Consider the following 15,663-nt stretch of genomic DNA (forward strand, 5'->3'; position numbering starts at 1 on the left):
TGAAAAAGATGAGGTGTGTGACAGAGGAGGGTTTTGGGTTGAATTTATAGGAATTTTCAGAGTGTGGTTTGGCCAACCAAAAGAGTTTTTGTGAATGCATTAAGTGGTTTCTAGATTAAGAATGGGAACATCATTGGACCTTCCATATTCGGCTTCTGAGATAAACATATTTATGCCTGCAGATGAATTTTTTTCATGAGCTTTTCTAAATCTAATCATTTCTTTTTAAACAGTATTTTTTTTAATAATTAATTAACTACAGCAAAGGTAAGTATTTACTATATGCCCAAACTGTTTTTCTGCATTTGACTTTATACTTCCTCCTCTGCACTTCTTTCTGCTGCTAAAATGTTAAACTATCTCAGGAAAAAAGGAAAAGGAGAGTAACGTTATAACTTTCTATCCATATATTACTATGTAATATATATATATATATATATATATATATATATATATATATATATATATATATATATATAAAATAATATTTTAACATAACATGATATTACATCTTTTAAGTAATTTTTGAATATATAAAAATTAATAAATAAAAAAATGGATAATCACTTCAAAAATATCACTTTATATTGTAAAGAAAGAAACTGTTCAAAATTTAGTTGTTAAAAAAATATTTTCCTAATAATGTTAATTATTATATAAAAATATAATTTAGTGTGTTTGGTTAATAATACTAAAAAAAATTATACGAAATTATATTTCAAGTCTTTATAAATTGGAATACTTTAAATTAAGTACTTAATTGAAAAAAATTATTTACAGAGTATTTAAAATGTTTATAATGTCTAATGAAGTTTTTACAGTTTTATTTTTTCCATAACTAGATGTCTAATTATCTTGTTTAGTTTAGTTGTCTTCACATATGTTAAAAGATATGAGATTTTGTGATTAATACAAAACGACATTATAATTAATGTAAACTAGTAATCAAGTTTTATTAAGGAACAAAATAAAAATTATACCATTGGATTTAATATTAAATGACAAATACTAAATTGAAAAATATAAAATTTTATGTTGTACAATAAATGAAAATAACAATAAATAATAACTTTGAAGACTCAAAAATATTTAATAAAAAAATTCAAAGAAGTTGGTAAGAATTAATCGGTTCTGGGTACGAAAACAAATCTCATCGACTCACGCGGGAAAGTATATGCATTCTTATTTTAATATCTATCGGATTTTATTGTTTATTTCTGATATGAACATTCATATTTTAACTATTAAATTTTAACAATTTTTTCTTATAATATAAGATGTTATCTTTTAAATGATTTTGAAATATTAAAAATAAAAAAATAAAAAATTAGTGAATTATTTAAAAGATGTCACCTAAAATTGTAAGAGAAAGTTATCAAAATTTAGTAATCAAAAAATATTTTTCCTTTTAGTATCCGGCTATTTTATTTATATCTTTGTTTCTCTATATTTTACTTTCTCATGATGCTTGGTATCTTTCTTTTATCCTTTCGACTTTTGTTATCGTAACTATAGTTGTAATATCAAAATTTAATAAAACTTTTAATTTAAATCATTACATATAATCACACTTATTATATATATATATATATATATATATATATATATATATATATATATATATATATATATATATATATATATATATATTACTCACAAGCTACATTGTTGTGTTGTGAAGATAAAAGTGTCCCTCCATATGAGTGACAATTAAGATATCTTTTAAATATTCATAGGTATTAAGCATGTTGCCACCAAAGACTAACACTAACATAAGATCAAATATGTGTATGCATATATATACTTACATTGGTATTCACTTAATGAACTTACATGTTTAACACTCTACGACATATGCACTTGATACCATCCAAGTCTCCATAATATATATATATATATATATATATATATATATATATATATATATATATATATATATATATGTATATAATCCCAAATATAATATAACAAAATTGTGTATTGTCGACGGACATAATCCGTCGATTATAGAAAAAATTGTCATCAATTCAATTTTATTGACGATAAAAAATTTGTTGATAAATTTTATCAACAAAATATTGTGATCCGTCGATAATTATGATGAATTCTGACCAATAGTAAATTTGTCAATAAAAATCACAATCAAGTCTTCTTCTTCTCTTTCTCTTTCTTTTTCTTCTTCTTCACCTCCTCTTCTTTCAACATTTTAAGGTAATTGATTGCCTCTATCTTGTTCTTTTCATTTCATTATCATTATATTTTATTATTTCTTTACTTGTATGTTACCAATAATATTATGATCCCAATTACTTATTCTCAATGAAATTCTAATTATGTCATTGTCAGTTTACTTATGATTGTAAAAAACATCATATGTTTTTTTTTTCATTTCGTTTGTTTTGACTTCTTGTATTAGCTATATTTGTTAGCTTTAGTGTAATTAACTGCTTTTTTCACTCTTTTTCTAGATTTGTATTTTTATTTCTAAACATGAAATGAGATCCATTCATCTTCATTTCATTTTGAGGATGAGGATAAAATAAAGAAAAAATTTCATTACAAGACTTCTTGTAAACTTTCATAGATGTGTAAAGAAGCTAGAGTAAAAAAGAAGCTAAAAACCTAAATGGACTACAAATATTATATGGAACAACGTCCTAAAGAAGTGAAATATGCTAGTGTATCAATCAAAATGTAATAGAACTAAGAAAAGTTGCACTTCTAATAAAGGTTTGAATTTGCACACCGAGAGATCCATTAATTTTTTAATTTTTAAAATTTAAAATTTTACTATTTTCATCTGTGCTGCTAAAGAACCTCTAAATATTGATATAATAAACAAAATATCATCCAACATTTTGTGTTATTTCATACGTTACATTAAGTTGGAAGATCTCACTATAAAAATTAAAATAGAAAAAATTCTATTACAAACTTACTAAAATGATAAAACAAGTATATATATATTGGATAAACAAATAACTTATTTGAAGAAGAAGAAAAATACATTATACATAACCCCTTTAAAAATGTTGTTTAAAAAAAATAGTAAACATATTTATTAATTTCGTACAATTTCCTGTATCATATATAAAATTGGAAAACATGTTGTGCAAAGGTGTCATTTATCTAAAAATATGTTAATATTGTTTTGCAATTAAGGGTCACCAGCGAAAATTAAACAGAAAAAAAAACAGAAAGCATCAATAATATCCTTAAGCCTATGCTTATCCATTCCTATAAAACGTGGCAGAGAAGAAGAACATCAAGAAGTTAACCTGCGGAAGCAAAGTTGCTTGAGCTCTTTCCAACTACCCTTCTCCATGGAAATCCTAAGCTCCAAGTTCTTCTTCTTTTCAACTCTCTGTCTTCTCTGCGCATTTACCAACGCCGCAGATATTCGCTATTGCGGTTAATCCCTTAACCCTTTCTCCTGTTTTTTTTTTTTTTTCCTTCTGTCCCCAACATATGATCTTATCAAGTTTCCTTTTTTTCTTTTTGGGTAAAAGGTTTCAAATTTTAGTTCTAGAAGCATTTATAGTTCAATTCTTGATGCTGCGGAAAATTGTGGGAATAAGGTTCGGTACTGGAACTGTGGTTGCAGAAACCCCCAAATTTTCGGTGGCGGGTTTTTTCAAACCTTAGATCTATATTCTTTAATTGAAATATTGTTTCCTTGATTTGGGGTTTGAAAGTTTTAAACTTTCCCTCGAAAATGATTTATTAAACAATTGGGTTCTGTCTGTATACGGTTTTTAATTTATTGGATCGTGCCTAAATATTTCGTCTTTATCTGTTTCTTGGCATCAATGTTATTCAATTGGGAAATTTACCGTTGTGTAGATTTTTTTTATGTGTATAATAATCTGAATATAATTGAATAATGAGTTTTGGTGAGTTGAGTTAACGTATTGACTACTTCTTCGAAGCTGTCTTTTAGTTTCTAAGTATTTTTTTTCTCTTTCATCAGTCTTATAATTTAATAATCTATTGATGTTTTGTTGCATTATATTACTGTTTTTATTGTTATTGAATGAACTATTGCTATGTCAGATAAGAAAGCTGACTACGATGTTGAGGTCAGTGGGGTTGAGATATCTCCTGATCCCATCGCAAGAGGCCAGCCTGCTACATTCAGCATTGCTGCAACTACAGGTACTCTGTGGTTTAACATGTTTGTTATGATACTGTGTTTCATTTCCTTTTTATAATATTTTAATTTCTGTTAGTGTATCCACTCCATGCACATGGTGTTGTGTGTTGAAAGTTTCCTATCATACTTATTCATTTGTTTATTCTGTACTCACTACATGGCTCTTGTTACAAGACCAGATAGCTGAAAGAAACTTCTGTTGTTGATTTTTTTATGCATATATTCTGAGTGTAGAAAGTAAGTTTATTTGGAGCATAGTGATACCATTCAGCTAGAGATGGATGAGACTTTGGTGGATAAATAATTTGCCTATTTTCTCTAAATCAAGCATTTCATGATCCAGGTAAAGCATTGTCAGGAGGGAAACTAGTGATTGATGTGTCTTATTTCGGATGGCACATACACAGTGAGACTCACGACCTTTGTGGAGAAACCACTTGCCCTGTTTCCATTGGAGATTTCGTCATTGCTCATTCACAAGTTTTACCTGGATTCACTCCACCTGTGAGTCAATGTTCTCTTCATTCCTTGTGCATGTGCGTGTAGTTAGGTGGAAGAAGAAACCTTTCTATTTATCTATCTGTGTAATGTCTCACTTCCTGATCTGGGTTTCTCATATGATCATTGGAATTTGGAAAAATATCCTTGTACTCATGTTATGGGATGTCTATGTATTGTACACTGAGGTCTCATTTCTTGTTCAATGCTAATTTATGATGTTGTATTTGCAGGGTTCATACACTTTGAAGATGAAGATGTTCGATGGAAATAAGCATGAGTTAACCTGCATCACATTTGGTTTTGATATTGGGTTTGGTTCCTCTGTTGCAGATATGTAATTGGCATTGGTTGTTTAAGTCTATGATCAGGAACAGATCTATATATTTTGTACAAACTGCAGAGTACCATATCTTTCTTCTATAATCCAGCATATGCTTGGAAAGTAAAATGTGTTGAAGTTCTTTCGGGGATTCGAAAACACAATTTCCTTACATATTTGTCTGTTATTGATGAACATTATGTAATGTTCATTACTTGTATATCCACAAAGAGACGTTAAATTATATTATTGTTTCTTATCTTTTATTTTAGCAAAGTCAATTTGGTCTTTCACTTTTAAATTTGGTTGTTTTGAGGAATATCGTTTATTTCTTTCTTTGGTTTTTCTTTGTTTGGATGTTTTAGAAGTCATTATTTGTTCTTGAAGAGAAGTTAAATGTGGGGGGAAAGATAACAAATAACCATTCACTTTAGAATCCTAAAGTACAAAATTGGATCTGTCTTTTGAAGGATAAGAAACCAAACTAAATAAGATAATAAAGATAAATATTGTTGTTAAAAATAGGATTAATCTACTATGTTCAACAAGTTAACAAATTAGAAGAGTAAATCATTTAAAATTATTTTATTTATTTATTTCGTTTATATATTTATTTTAATATATTTAAATTGGATTGATTTAATTTATTATTTTCATTTGTTTTATTAAATATTGTTATAAATATAAGAGTTGAAAACTAAACTTACATAATTTAGACACAATTTAATTACACATGTCGAATTATTAGTGTCTATTTAGTATTTGTGCTAGACACTGTTATTAAATTTTGGTCATGGAGGTGTCATGGTGGAAATCGGTAACGATTTCTCAATCTTCCGTCAAAACAAAGTGGAGGCGAATTGGTTTTTTCATGGTGGGTGGCGGTGGTGATCGTGAGTAGAAGGAAAGAATGGTGAAGAATCGCGGTGTTGGCAATGTGGGAGGAGGAAGAAGTTGAAACCCTAAATTATCCTTCTTCTAGTGTTTAATAAATTGGGTCTAGCCTATTAAAATACAAACCTCTTCATATTTTTTACCATTCACTCTCATTTTTACCCTATTCTATTATTTCACTTACGTTACTGCAGTCACATAGCAGTAAAAAAATTTTACCCTAAAATTTCTTTATTTTTCTTTGACCCAAAAGTCCAAAGCACATTATTCCTTCACTCTTGCAATTACTGCCGCCAGCCACCACCCCCAGTTGTCACCATCGGTCGTCGTCAATTTTCATCGCTGGCTGCCATCGTTGGCCGTGGCCACTGCCAATTTTGTTTTTTCATTTTTTTTCTATTTTTCTACTTTTACTATAATTATTTTACAAATAATATACCTATTTTCCAACAATGATCATGATACTTCAAAAACATTTCATAGAAATGACACTTGTTGGAAACATTGTCATATTTCCGCCATAACCCGTTATAGATTCTAATATAATGTTATAAATGTTTTTTGAATTGCCGATATTTTCCGTTATTCGATATCAATAACATTGGTGCTAGATAACTTTCCACTCTTTTCTTAACACTCAAAAGGAGTAACTCTACTCTCATAAAGACAAAGGACAAGGTTGTATAGAAGACAACATGTCACATGTCTTTCCATCCTTATCTTAACACTCAAGAGGGGGCAACTCCTCTCTCACCCTTCGTATTTCCATCTTTCCATCTTCTAAACCAATAATCCAAACGAGAATAGTAAAGTATGCACCTCCTTTTGTTTCTCAACACTACATTAGTGGATGATGTGAAAAAATATACATATCTGATGTGAAAAAAACTACATAGAGTAAAATCCAATGAATAAAAGCTTCTTTCACTAAAAAACTTTAAAGCAATATGTTCACACCATAGGCATAACATGTACACCAATGGCACTTTAAAGCAATGGTGTTGCTAAATCCTCATAACCATGTGCAAGATTGGGATTAATGCTGGCAATTCGGCATAGTTTTCATTGTTTTTAGTTGACCAATATCTATCACAGTTCAAAGTTCAGATGATGATTGAGGCACCCAATGTTAGGTAATGGGTCATGCACTCTCATCAGATAAGGAAGTGAGGGGTCAACCATGCCCCTACACCATGCATTCATTATTCAAAACTTAATAAAGCACTTAACTTTCAGTTAAAACTTTATACCCTTTAAAAACTCAAACAACATTCTCATCCTCAGCCTTTCTGTCACACTCTATTATGCATTTTTCTTATCTATCATTTCAACTTATCTTTTCTTAAACCCATAAGTTGGTAGCCTCACCCTCACACCACATGAAACCAAGTTTTGAAAAGATATGAAAGGGATGAAAAACAAGTTCCATGGAAAACTGGGACTCATTCCAACTATTAGCAACTTGGAACCAGGTCTAGTTCTTCGGCTTAACCTCCAAATGTGTGTTACAACCACAAATCCTCCGAAGTAGACTTTAAATCTAACTACAAAATCGATTTCTAAGGTGAGATTTGTGCTTATTTATATATTATAAATTGTCTCTGATAACGATTTCAACACAATCCACTAATCTATGATGATCAGGTTCACAACGACAACAAGCTGGCTGAGCAAGAGATTGGCCTAAAAGAAAGTGAAAATGATAACCATTACGTGGAATACAAAATGGGATTTCAAGTCACACCCATCAAAGGGTCCAAAGACAAAGAGCTTGTTGATGAAAACTTAGTTGTTTCTAGTCCAAGCAAAATTATGCAGCAAATTGCAGGCAACAACGAGTGTCCATCTCTTGCAGATTTTGATGAGATACATCCACCAGGTGGAAGCCAAGCAGTGATTCTCTACACCACAAGCATGAAAGGCATAAGAAAAACCTTTCAAGACTGCAACACTGTGCGCTTTTTGCTAAGAAGCTTCAAGATAATATATCATGAGAGGGATGTTTCGATGCACTTGGAGTACAGAGAGGAATTGTGGAAGATATTGGGTGGCAAAGTGATCCCTCCGAGACTTTTCATCAAGGGAAGATACATTGGAGGAGCTGATGAAGTTGTAGGATTGCATGAGATGGGTTGGCTTGGAAAGCTCTTGGAAGGAACACCAATTGACTTTGTTGATGCTTCTTGCAATGGTTGTGTCTGTACGAGGTTTGTTATTTGCTACAGTTGCAATGGTAGTTGCAAAGTTTTCACCACCTATGGTGACAACAAAAATGAATGCTTCATCAGGTGTCTTGAATGCAACGAGAATGGGCTTGTTAAATGTCCTATTTGCTGCTAGAAATTGGTCTAAGAGCAAGTGTATTTCTTCTTTTATCTAATAACTTTTGGTTGGAAACCTACTCAGAAAGAAAAGGTCTCGTTCCAAAACGTGAAAACTATAATTATTAGTTTCTCAAAACCACATTTTAACTGTTAAAAATCACAAAAAATAGGTACTACCAAACTGTTGTTAGGAATAGTCTAAGTGTGAGTCAAAGTCCCACATTAAATATAATAGACAAAGTTAAACACTATATAAGAATAAAAACTCATAACATCATTGCCTTAATGTTTTGGGGTAAAAGTGGTGTCAAATGTCTTATATGTGTAAGACTAATGTATGTCATATAACCATATAGAACCACAATCTCTCACCATAACCATAGCCCATCACAAACTTGCCCAAAGTCCTGAGGAAGTTGATGTTGGGACAAATAAATGAAGTTTTTAAGTTTGCGATGTTTGTTTAAGGGAAGATGTTTATACCTACTTATATATTATAGATTGATTTTATCTTTAATTTTGATGTTGTAGATTTTTGATCTCGTAGTTATAACACTTGGGGACAAGATTAGTAGATATGTACTAAAATACATTTAAGCAAAGAGCTTAACATTCTACTTTATCTAAACTTTAAAAGAAATGATGGTTTAACAAAACATAAAAACAAAGTGTACTATAAAATTCCAAAATACAAAAACTATATTTTAAAATGATTATTTTGTAATATTCTATCTACATGAAATGTGTTAATAAGTTGATTCATAAAAAAAAAAAGTGTTAATCTGAAAACAAGTTTATATTGTATTTTTTTTATTGTCCAAGGATATTAATAGATAAAAGAACATAGAGAGGATAACACTATATATTCCCATTTTGTTTTATTTGTGTTGTGGGAAGAAAATTATGAGGCAGAATAAGTTTTGTCCTTAAAGTATTGCTTCTGCATCATACTTCCATTATCAATGTTAATAACGATATTGGTATTTTTTTTGTGAATACACAACAAATCAACAAATAAACATATTATATATAAAAAAATTAATTTTTAAAATAGCTACATTTTTTTAAAACGTTAAATTAATAATTTTAAAAATTAATTATTTTAAGTGGTTTGACTTAATCCATTTGATAGATTTGTTGGATTAATCCGTCTCTATTTTGAAATTTTTAAAAGAACCAATTTACTAAAAAACAAAAGTGAACAAATTGATAAAGAAAATTAAAAGGGGTCAAGAAAGAAATGGACGGGCCAGCATAAACCCGACATGACAAAGCCCACAAAAGATTTTCTTGCTTAAGGCTTATGATCTTATTCCTATCTCAATCTGTAACCCTCCATTCAATCCCTAGAAAGTTGAAAAATATTGTGCAGTTTTGTATAATTTAATTGAAAAAAATAAATTAATATGTTTTCCCAAAAGCAAATATTGAAGAAGTTAAATGATATATAAAATAAAATAGACAAAAAAAAAAATACTATACTTAAGAAATGAAAAAAACATGTTTATACACTATTAAGTAACGCATGGGAAATAAACTTCAGGAATCGTTTTGGCAAGATGCCATGTAAAGTGTATCTTATGTTTCAAATATTCATAATTGGTTCTTAACTTTTATGAAATATTTTATATTGTTTAAATCAATCATATAAATTAACTATATTTTCATTTCTATTAATTACTAGATGACATATCTAAACAAGAGACTTAATTTGAACAACTACAAAATTAGAAAAGAATAGAAAATGTATATAAACTAAAATGTAAAATGTAGAAACTATAAAAGAGTAATTACCCTTTTCCTTATCAAGTGAAATTTCATGCTAATTTTAACAATCAAAAGGGAACATAGTTTGGAAAACTAGTCACATATCATAAAGGGATTAAGTCAAACTCTTCTTGATCATCATAATAAAATATAAATATCATTGGTGTAAATAGCATTTGTAGAAGAAATGCATAATGCCATATTTGACCTAATTGATACACACTTTGATTTTATGTTCTCATATTCTGGGACAGGGTGCGGATAAGTGACGTGTTTTTTGTTTTGATCATCACTTCAAAGAAAGTAAGAGTGCTATGAACAAAGGTTTGACCAGAAAAAAACTACTAGCATCGAAGATATAAGGCAGTTTTTGCTTTTTGAAAAGTTATTTTTTGTGTTGGAAATTGTTCATCGAAAAATCTTAGAGATAAACTTCAAACATTTGTGCTCAAAGTCTTAGAAATAGTTCTTGGTGAAAGTGAGAACAAAAATTTGTTCACGAAAAGTAACTTTGTACAAAATTATGTTCTATGTTCTTATCCAAAATCATCACAAATTTACCTTGAAAAGCACTTCTTTTATCGATCCCTGAACATAATACTAATAAACTACATTTTGTTTCCATGCCTATTTTAGAGGGAATCGTGAAACTCGTTGGTCAAATAAAAATCACAAGCATTCAACATCTGAATTGGTTCACAGATTTCGTACAGAATCTGAGTCATTCATGCACATTTTCCCTTGCATTCATGTTTTGAAAATGAAAAACCTCTAACAAATAAAATAATAACACAATAATGAACTCAGAAAACCAAAATGCTGTGCTATCTGCCATTGGATTGTACTTTGTAGCTCAGTTTTCCTTGTCTTTGGGCAAACAAAAGGATCCAACATGGTAAAGACAAACCCATCGACACAGTTTCTCATCACCAAAATTAGAAAGGAAGAGTGCAATGTGGGAAAAGAAAAAGTGCATTTTATGTTGTTCACTTTAATCTAATTCTAGACCAGCCTCTGTAACCTTACTTGTCTCCAACCTTTGCAACCATATATGAAACAAACTCATATCAACATGGATCTCAAAATCAGCATGTAAAATCACAGTGTTCTGTCATCTCATTAGAATGTCACTAGATTATATTTATCTTATCAGTCTTAGGTTTTTCTTGCTAAAACTACTTCCATTTAAGTCATCATTTTCAACTTATAATACTATCATTATTATTAACTTGATGAAATTTTGCATACAGCAGAACTCAACCTTTAATTCTCTGTTACATGCATATAGTCTCATGTTAACTTATGTTCAATCTATTATGAACTGACTAAAATCTCAAGTTCCTACAGACATTGTAACTGAACCAAATAGACTGATTTTTTATTTTCTTATACATAGAAGTCAATATTAAATTGTATTCTTTTATTATTATGGATCTCTTCAATAAAGTATATTAGAATCTAATTTTACTTGTAACACTCTTACAAACAAGAAAGAAGATGATCATTTTAACTTCTGTTTTATCTATTGTAATGTAGACTGAGACGTAGAGAGGTGTGTTGGATATGGATCCAAAGAAAACCCCAACCGCTATTCACATGATGCACAGTTCTTCCTCTATTGATGCAGACCTTATATGCTTGGAGATTACACGTGTAGTTAATAAACTCGCCGATTTTCTAGCAATCGAAGCATTGATTATAGTGTTTGATGTATACATGCATTATACATTTTCCCCTAACCCCACTAGCCAAAGACATTATTTTATATTAGAAGACACTTCAATTCGACTAGTAGAAGTATATTCCAACGTTATTCGTAGACAGACTTTGATTATAACTAAAATAGACAATTTGAGAAAGAGAAATACTTTAACCAGTTGTCATTGTCCAACGTTTGAAATTCCTTTTAAATTAACGAAGTACTAAACTATTGTAAACATTCAAACCATAACAAGTTGGAATAATAGCCAACAAGATCAAATATTCCTTTGTGTAACCTCGAGGACAGTGAACAGATGAGAATACCAGTGCTATCTCAGTAAATAATACAAACGAAAGATTGGAATCATAGTGCAAAATGTTTATGAAGCCAATTCACAGGTCTTTTGCAAACTACAGGTTAGGTGCAAAAAGTTTGAGCTCACATGAGAGGAAATTACAGTCATTTACAGATACTCTTCCTTAGAAAGATGAAGCAAAACAAGGCCTTTTTGTAAACTCAAATCAGAAAACACTCTTAAAAGTAGTAAGACTAGTTAGAATAACCGCATTCTGTCCAATATACAGTAAAATCATGCGGAAACCTCAGTTACAGCGAGTGCAAGAGTATCGGGCATAGTCATGGATGCTTCAGCCTCAGTTACAGCGAGTGCAAGAGTATCCGGCATAGTCATGGATGCTTCAGCCACTGGAGGTGCAACATAAGACGGCAAAAGCTGAGTGTAGTGAAACTCAATTTGTAGCCTATGATGAAATGGTGTTTGAGTGGATGATATTAAACCTTTCTTGACATCTGTTTGCAATTCTCTAATAGGGATCGCAGCCAAGAAGCTTTTGATATATTCTTTGCATGCTTCCTTTCCTCGGCACACAACCTCCTCTTCCTGGTCATTCTTCACCTGTTCTTCAGTATCCACAACAGAGTCCACCTCTTTACCACTGATTGGCTGGATTTGCCTGTCATTCTGCTCTAATACTTCTGCAACAGTCTGCAGGTCATTAGCTGGTTTTTCTCCTGACCCTTGAGCAACATCTTGCATTTTGTATATCACCGTGTTGCTGTCAAATTTCAAGATATATGCGTGATTGCATCCTTCATAAAGCCTCTCTCCCAAAGTGTCAATTATGCAGTAAGCATCAGCTTCAACTTTGAGGATGAAGAAATGGTCGTTCCAGCTAATAATGTAAATCTGGGGTTCATCATTACTAGTGCACTCCTGTCCAGCACGACTTATCTCATCCCAGATGTTATCAAAGGACATGGCCCCATGCAGAAAATCAAATCTGCCTTCATCCATTCCTTCTGGATGAAAAAACCCAATAAAGGATTTGCCAGGAACCACAGAAAGGGGGCGGATTTTGGCTTGAATGACTGTTTCGAGATCAAAATGTTTGTCAGGGAATCGCTCCCTGTAGGTTTGGTTTTCATACAAGTTCCTCCATTCCAATGAGCCATCTCGAATAAGACTATCAAATTGGGACTTTATCGGCATAAGATCATGATTGTTTTGGAACCAATCAGCTATTACTGCTACAAGAGCAGTACATGCACTCTCACCTGCAGCACGTTCACTACGCTGATCAATTGAGGCAAAGAAGACCTGTGTCTGAAGTTTCATGTGGCCATCACGGCTCAATACTTCTTTCTGCTCCCAACTCCCAACAGCAAAATTGTCATCCCCGAATTCAGATACTGATGATCGATTCGCACCTGAATCATCTTCAGTCTTCTGCAAGACAACAGTAAAACAATAATTAACAACAGTTCTCAATAGTACCCCCAAAAGATCAGAAGTGACTGTCACTAATTCCTTACGAAACATACATGGTCTGCCATAAATGTCAGATTACGAGTACAAGAGTACTAATCAGTAGTCACAAAGACCAAAGAATCAATTTTCAGGATACCCAGCAATCTATTATTTCATTCGTTTGAGCCAAAACATATAGATTAATAAAATTAAAGACAACAAACAAATTCTTACCCCAAGTGAAAGGGATTCATCAGAGCTAAGCTGTCTGCGATCATAATCAATGTCATCACCACCTTCTTCACCATAAGCCTTCTTTAACAATGGCTCCCCCTTAGATTTAGGAGATCTGAAACTCAACTTCCTCTTCCTCCAAGGCAGTATACTACGCCTTGAGCTCTGCAACACAGAAGGCTCGGTCGCTGACACGGTAGAATCGTCTTTGTGGGAAATCCCAACATCTGATCTGTGATTGCTGTAGTAAACCCAGTCTTCGTCCTCGCCATTCACCCTCATGCTGGAATAAAACGCCCCTCCGGCATTTGCATAGGCCAGTTTTCCATAACTAAACGACTTCCTCACACTGGAATCCTCCTTAACCTCATCGGACTCACCCTCTTCGAAATCATCAAGTGAATCAGAGTCAAAAGGGTAATTGTATTCACCATCGTCACTCCTGCCAGAGAAATTGCCCTCACTTCCCTCTTCCTCATGCCCAGCTTTCTTTGCCTTCCTAACAGACACAAACTCGGTAAAAATTTTCACTTTCCGAAGACCAGCTTTGAAGGTCGAAAGCTCATCTTTCTCAGCCAAGGTAGTTTCTCCTGGCTGAACCAAGGGTGAAGAAGGCACAGGCACTATCGATTTATGAACTATTTCTGTGCTCTCTTGAGCCGCTCTTAATTCCACCAAACTAATTGATATCTGCAAGCAACAACCAAAAGCTACCACTATGAACACAGAAACAACAAACACAAAGGCGCAATGTTGATTAAAAAACAATCAACAGAGTCTGTCAACAGAATCAACTAAAAACCCGTGGATGATACACGTACACTAAGTAAAGGAGAGGACTCCGCAGCACCGCCAGAAACTGTAATAGGAATGTTCAAATCAAAATCCTTTTGATCAACCACAGATGCAAATTCAGCCAGATTCAAAGTCGCAGTTCCAACCACCGGAACCTTAGTCTTTGACCTTTGATTCAAACCCTGCAACACAGAACCAACCAATTAAAATCAAATTCAAAGGAACAACAACAACAATTATTACTACAATAATATAATAATAATTCACAAAACAAGAAAAAGAAAAAAGAAAAACACCCCTTTTCCAATTAACCCCCCAAATCATTTCTTTTTTTAAAAAAAAAAAAACCCAAAACAAAATTAATCTAAAATTCTAAAATTGCGGCAGAGGAAAAAAAACGAAATAGAGAGGGGGAGAGAGAAAGAGAGACGGACATTGAAGAGAGAGAAAGCGATTTCCCAGGGGTGAAAGGCATTGTCTTTGTAGGCAGAGAGGGTGCAGAGCGTGTGAAACTCCTCGTCCCAGAAAACGACGTCGTTAGGTTGAGGTTGCGCCTCTCTGGTGAAGTTCCTGGCTATGGCGTTTCTTCGCAGCGAGCTAAGCGTGAGTTTGGGACCCTTCCACTTAATCTGGAGTACCAGACCCTTATCTGCGCCTGGCCGCACCAGATCGCATCCCTGGAGAGTGAGGGTCTTCACCACCAGCCTAACCTCGTACTTCTTCGACACCAGCGGCGGCCACGGCCTCCACCGCATCATCTTCACCACCATGTCGCCAAAACGGTGTCGTTGGGTCAGGGGAAGGAAGGAAAACGCAGAAAGAGAGAGAAAGAGAAAGAGAAAGAGAAAGAGAGAGAGAAAGAGAGCTTAGAGAAACGGAAAACGAAAGAAAGTGCGATACAGAGAAGGATTGGGACGCTGTTATATTAACGTCATTTTGTCATTTTTCTGAGGTACAAAAGATAAAATTACAATTAAAGCAACTTTTATTGGTTTTGTCAGGATATACCTCATTTCTGGAAATTATCACCATTTTTTTTTACTTTCTTAATTTTAATTTTTAAAATTAATTGTTGTGTGATTAATTTTAAAATAAAAAAAAAATATGTACACATAGATGAAGAGAAATAAATAAATGCTATCAAAGAATTTCAATAGTCAATTAGGCTAATTAGGCTACAATGTTAATATGCTTTAAAAAGTTGGT

General features: G+C 32.3%; 3 protein-coding genes across 3 annotated transcripts; 2 read left to right on the forward strand and 1 right to left on the reverse strand.

Annotated features, from left to right (window-relative positions):
• The first annotated feature begins 3,190 nt into the window (after positions 1–3,190).
• Positions 3,191–5,254, forward strand: LOC114190076 (Immunoglobulin E-set superfamily protein). The gene is made up of 4 exons (XM_028078841.2): positions 3,191–3,411; positions 4,054–4,155; positions 4,497–4,657; positions 4,885–5,254. Exons 1-4 carry the CDS (start codon positions 3,324–3,326, stop codon positions 4,990–4,992), a joined length of 459 nt encoding a protein of 152 aa, XP_027934642.2. The 5' UTR covers positions 3,191–3,323; the 3' UTR covers positions 4,993–5,254.
• Positions 5,255–7,269: 2,015 nt separating this feature from the next.
• On the forward strand, positions 7,270–8,207 carry LOC114189967 (Glutaredoxin family protein). The gene is made up of 2 exons (XM_085675564.1): positions 7,270–7,355; positions 7,487–8,207. Exons 1-2 carry the CDS (start codon positions 7,270–7,272, stop codon positions 8,205–8,207), a joined length of 807 nt encoding a protein of 268 aa, XP_085531690.1.
• Positions 8,208–12,017: 3,810 nt separating this feature from the next.
• Positions 12,018–15,354, reverse strand: LOC114190698 (structural maintenance of chromosomes flexible hinge domain protein). Its single transcript, XM_028079680.2, has 4 exons — positions 14,892–15,354; positions 14,484–14,639; positions 13,663–14,352; positions 12,018–13,407 (listed from the first exon to the last, which is right to left on the reverse strand). Exons 1-4 carry the CDS (start codon positions 15,225–15,227, stop codon positions 12,250–12,252), a joined length of 2,340 nt encoding a protein of 779 aa, XP_027935481.2. The 5' UTR covers positions 15,228–15,354; the 3' UTR covers positions 12,018–12,249.
• Positions 15,355–15,663: the final 309 nt, after the last annotated feature.

The sequence above is a fragment of the Vigna unguiculata genome, chromosome 7 (genome assembly GCF_037176805.1).
Source record: "Vigna unguiculata cultivar grain cowpea cultivar isolate G323 ecotype 2 chromosome 7, ASM3717680v1, whole genome shotgun sequence".
NCBI classification, from domain to species: Eukaryota; Viridiplantae; Streptophyta; class Magnoliopsida; order Fabales; family Fabaceae; genus Vigna; species Vigna unguiculata.

What these genes read in the sequence shown, in the direction of transcription:
- LOC114190076 (XM_028078841.2), top strand. Translation starts at nt 3,324, where the DNA reads ATGGAAATCCTAAGCTCCAAGTTCTTCTTCTTTTCAACTCTCTGTCTT. An exon ending in CGCAGATATTCGCTATTGCG is followed by an intron (nt 3,412 to 4,053) that starts GTTAATCCCTTA and finishes TTGCTATGTCAG; the next exon opens with ATAAGAAAGCTGACTACGAT. An exon ending in CAGCATTGCTGCAACTACAG is followed by an intron (nt 4,156 to 4,496) that starts GTACTCTGTGGT and finishes TTCATGATCCAG; the next exon opens with GTAAAGCATTGTCAGGAGGG.
- LOC114190698 (XM_028079680.2), bottom strand. Translation starts at nt 15,227, where the DNA reads ATGGTGGTGAAGATGATGCGGTGGAGGCCGTGGCCGCCGCTGGTGTCG. An exon ending in TCGCTTTCTCTCTCTTCAAT is followed by an intron (nt 14,640 to 14,891) that starts GTCCGTCTCTCT and finishes TCTGTGTTGCAG; the next exon opens with GGTTTGAATCAAAGGTCAAA. An exon ending in AGTCCTCTCCTTTACTTAGT is followed by an intron (nt 14,353 to 14,483) that starts GTACGTGTATCA and finishes TGTTGCTTGCAG; the next exon opens with ATATCAATTAGTTTGGTGGA.
- LOC114189967 (XM_085675564.1), top strand. Translation starts at nt 7,270, where the DNA reads ATGAAAGGGATGAAAAACAAGTTCCATGGAAAACTGGGACTCATTCCA. An exon ending in CCAGGTCTAGTTCTTCGGCT is followed by an intron (nt 7,356 to 7,486) that starts TAACCTCCAAAT and finishes ACGATTTCAACA; the next exon opens with CAATCCACTAATCTATGATG.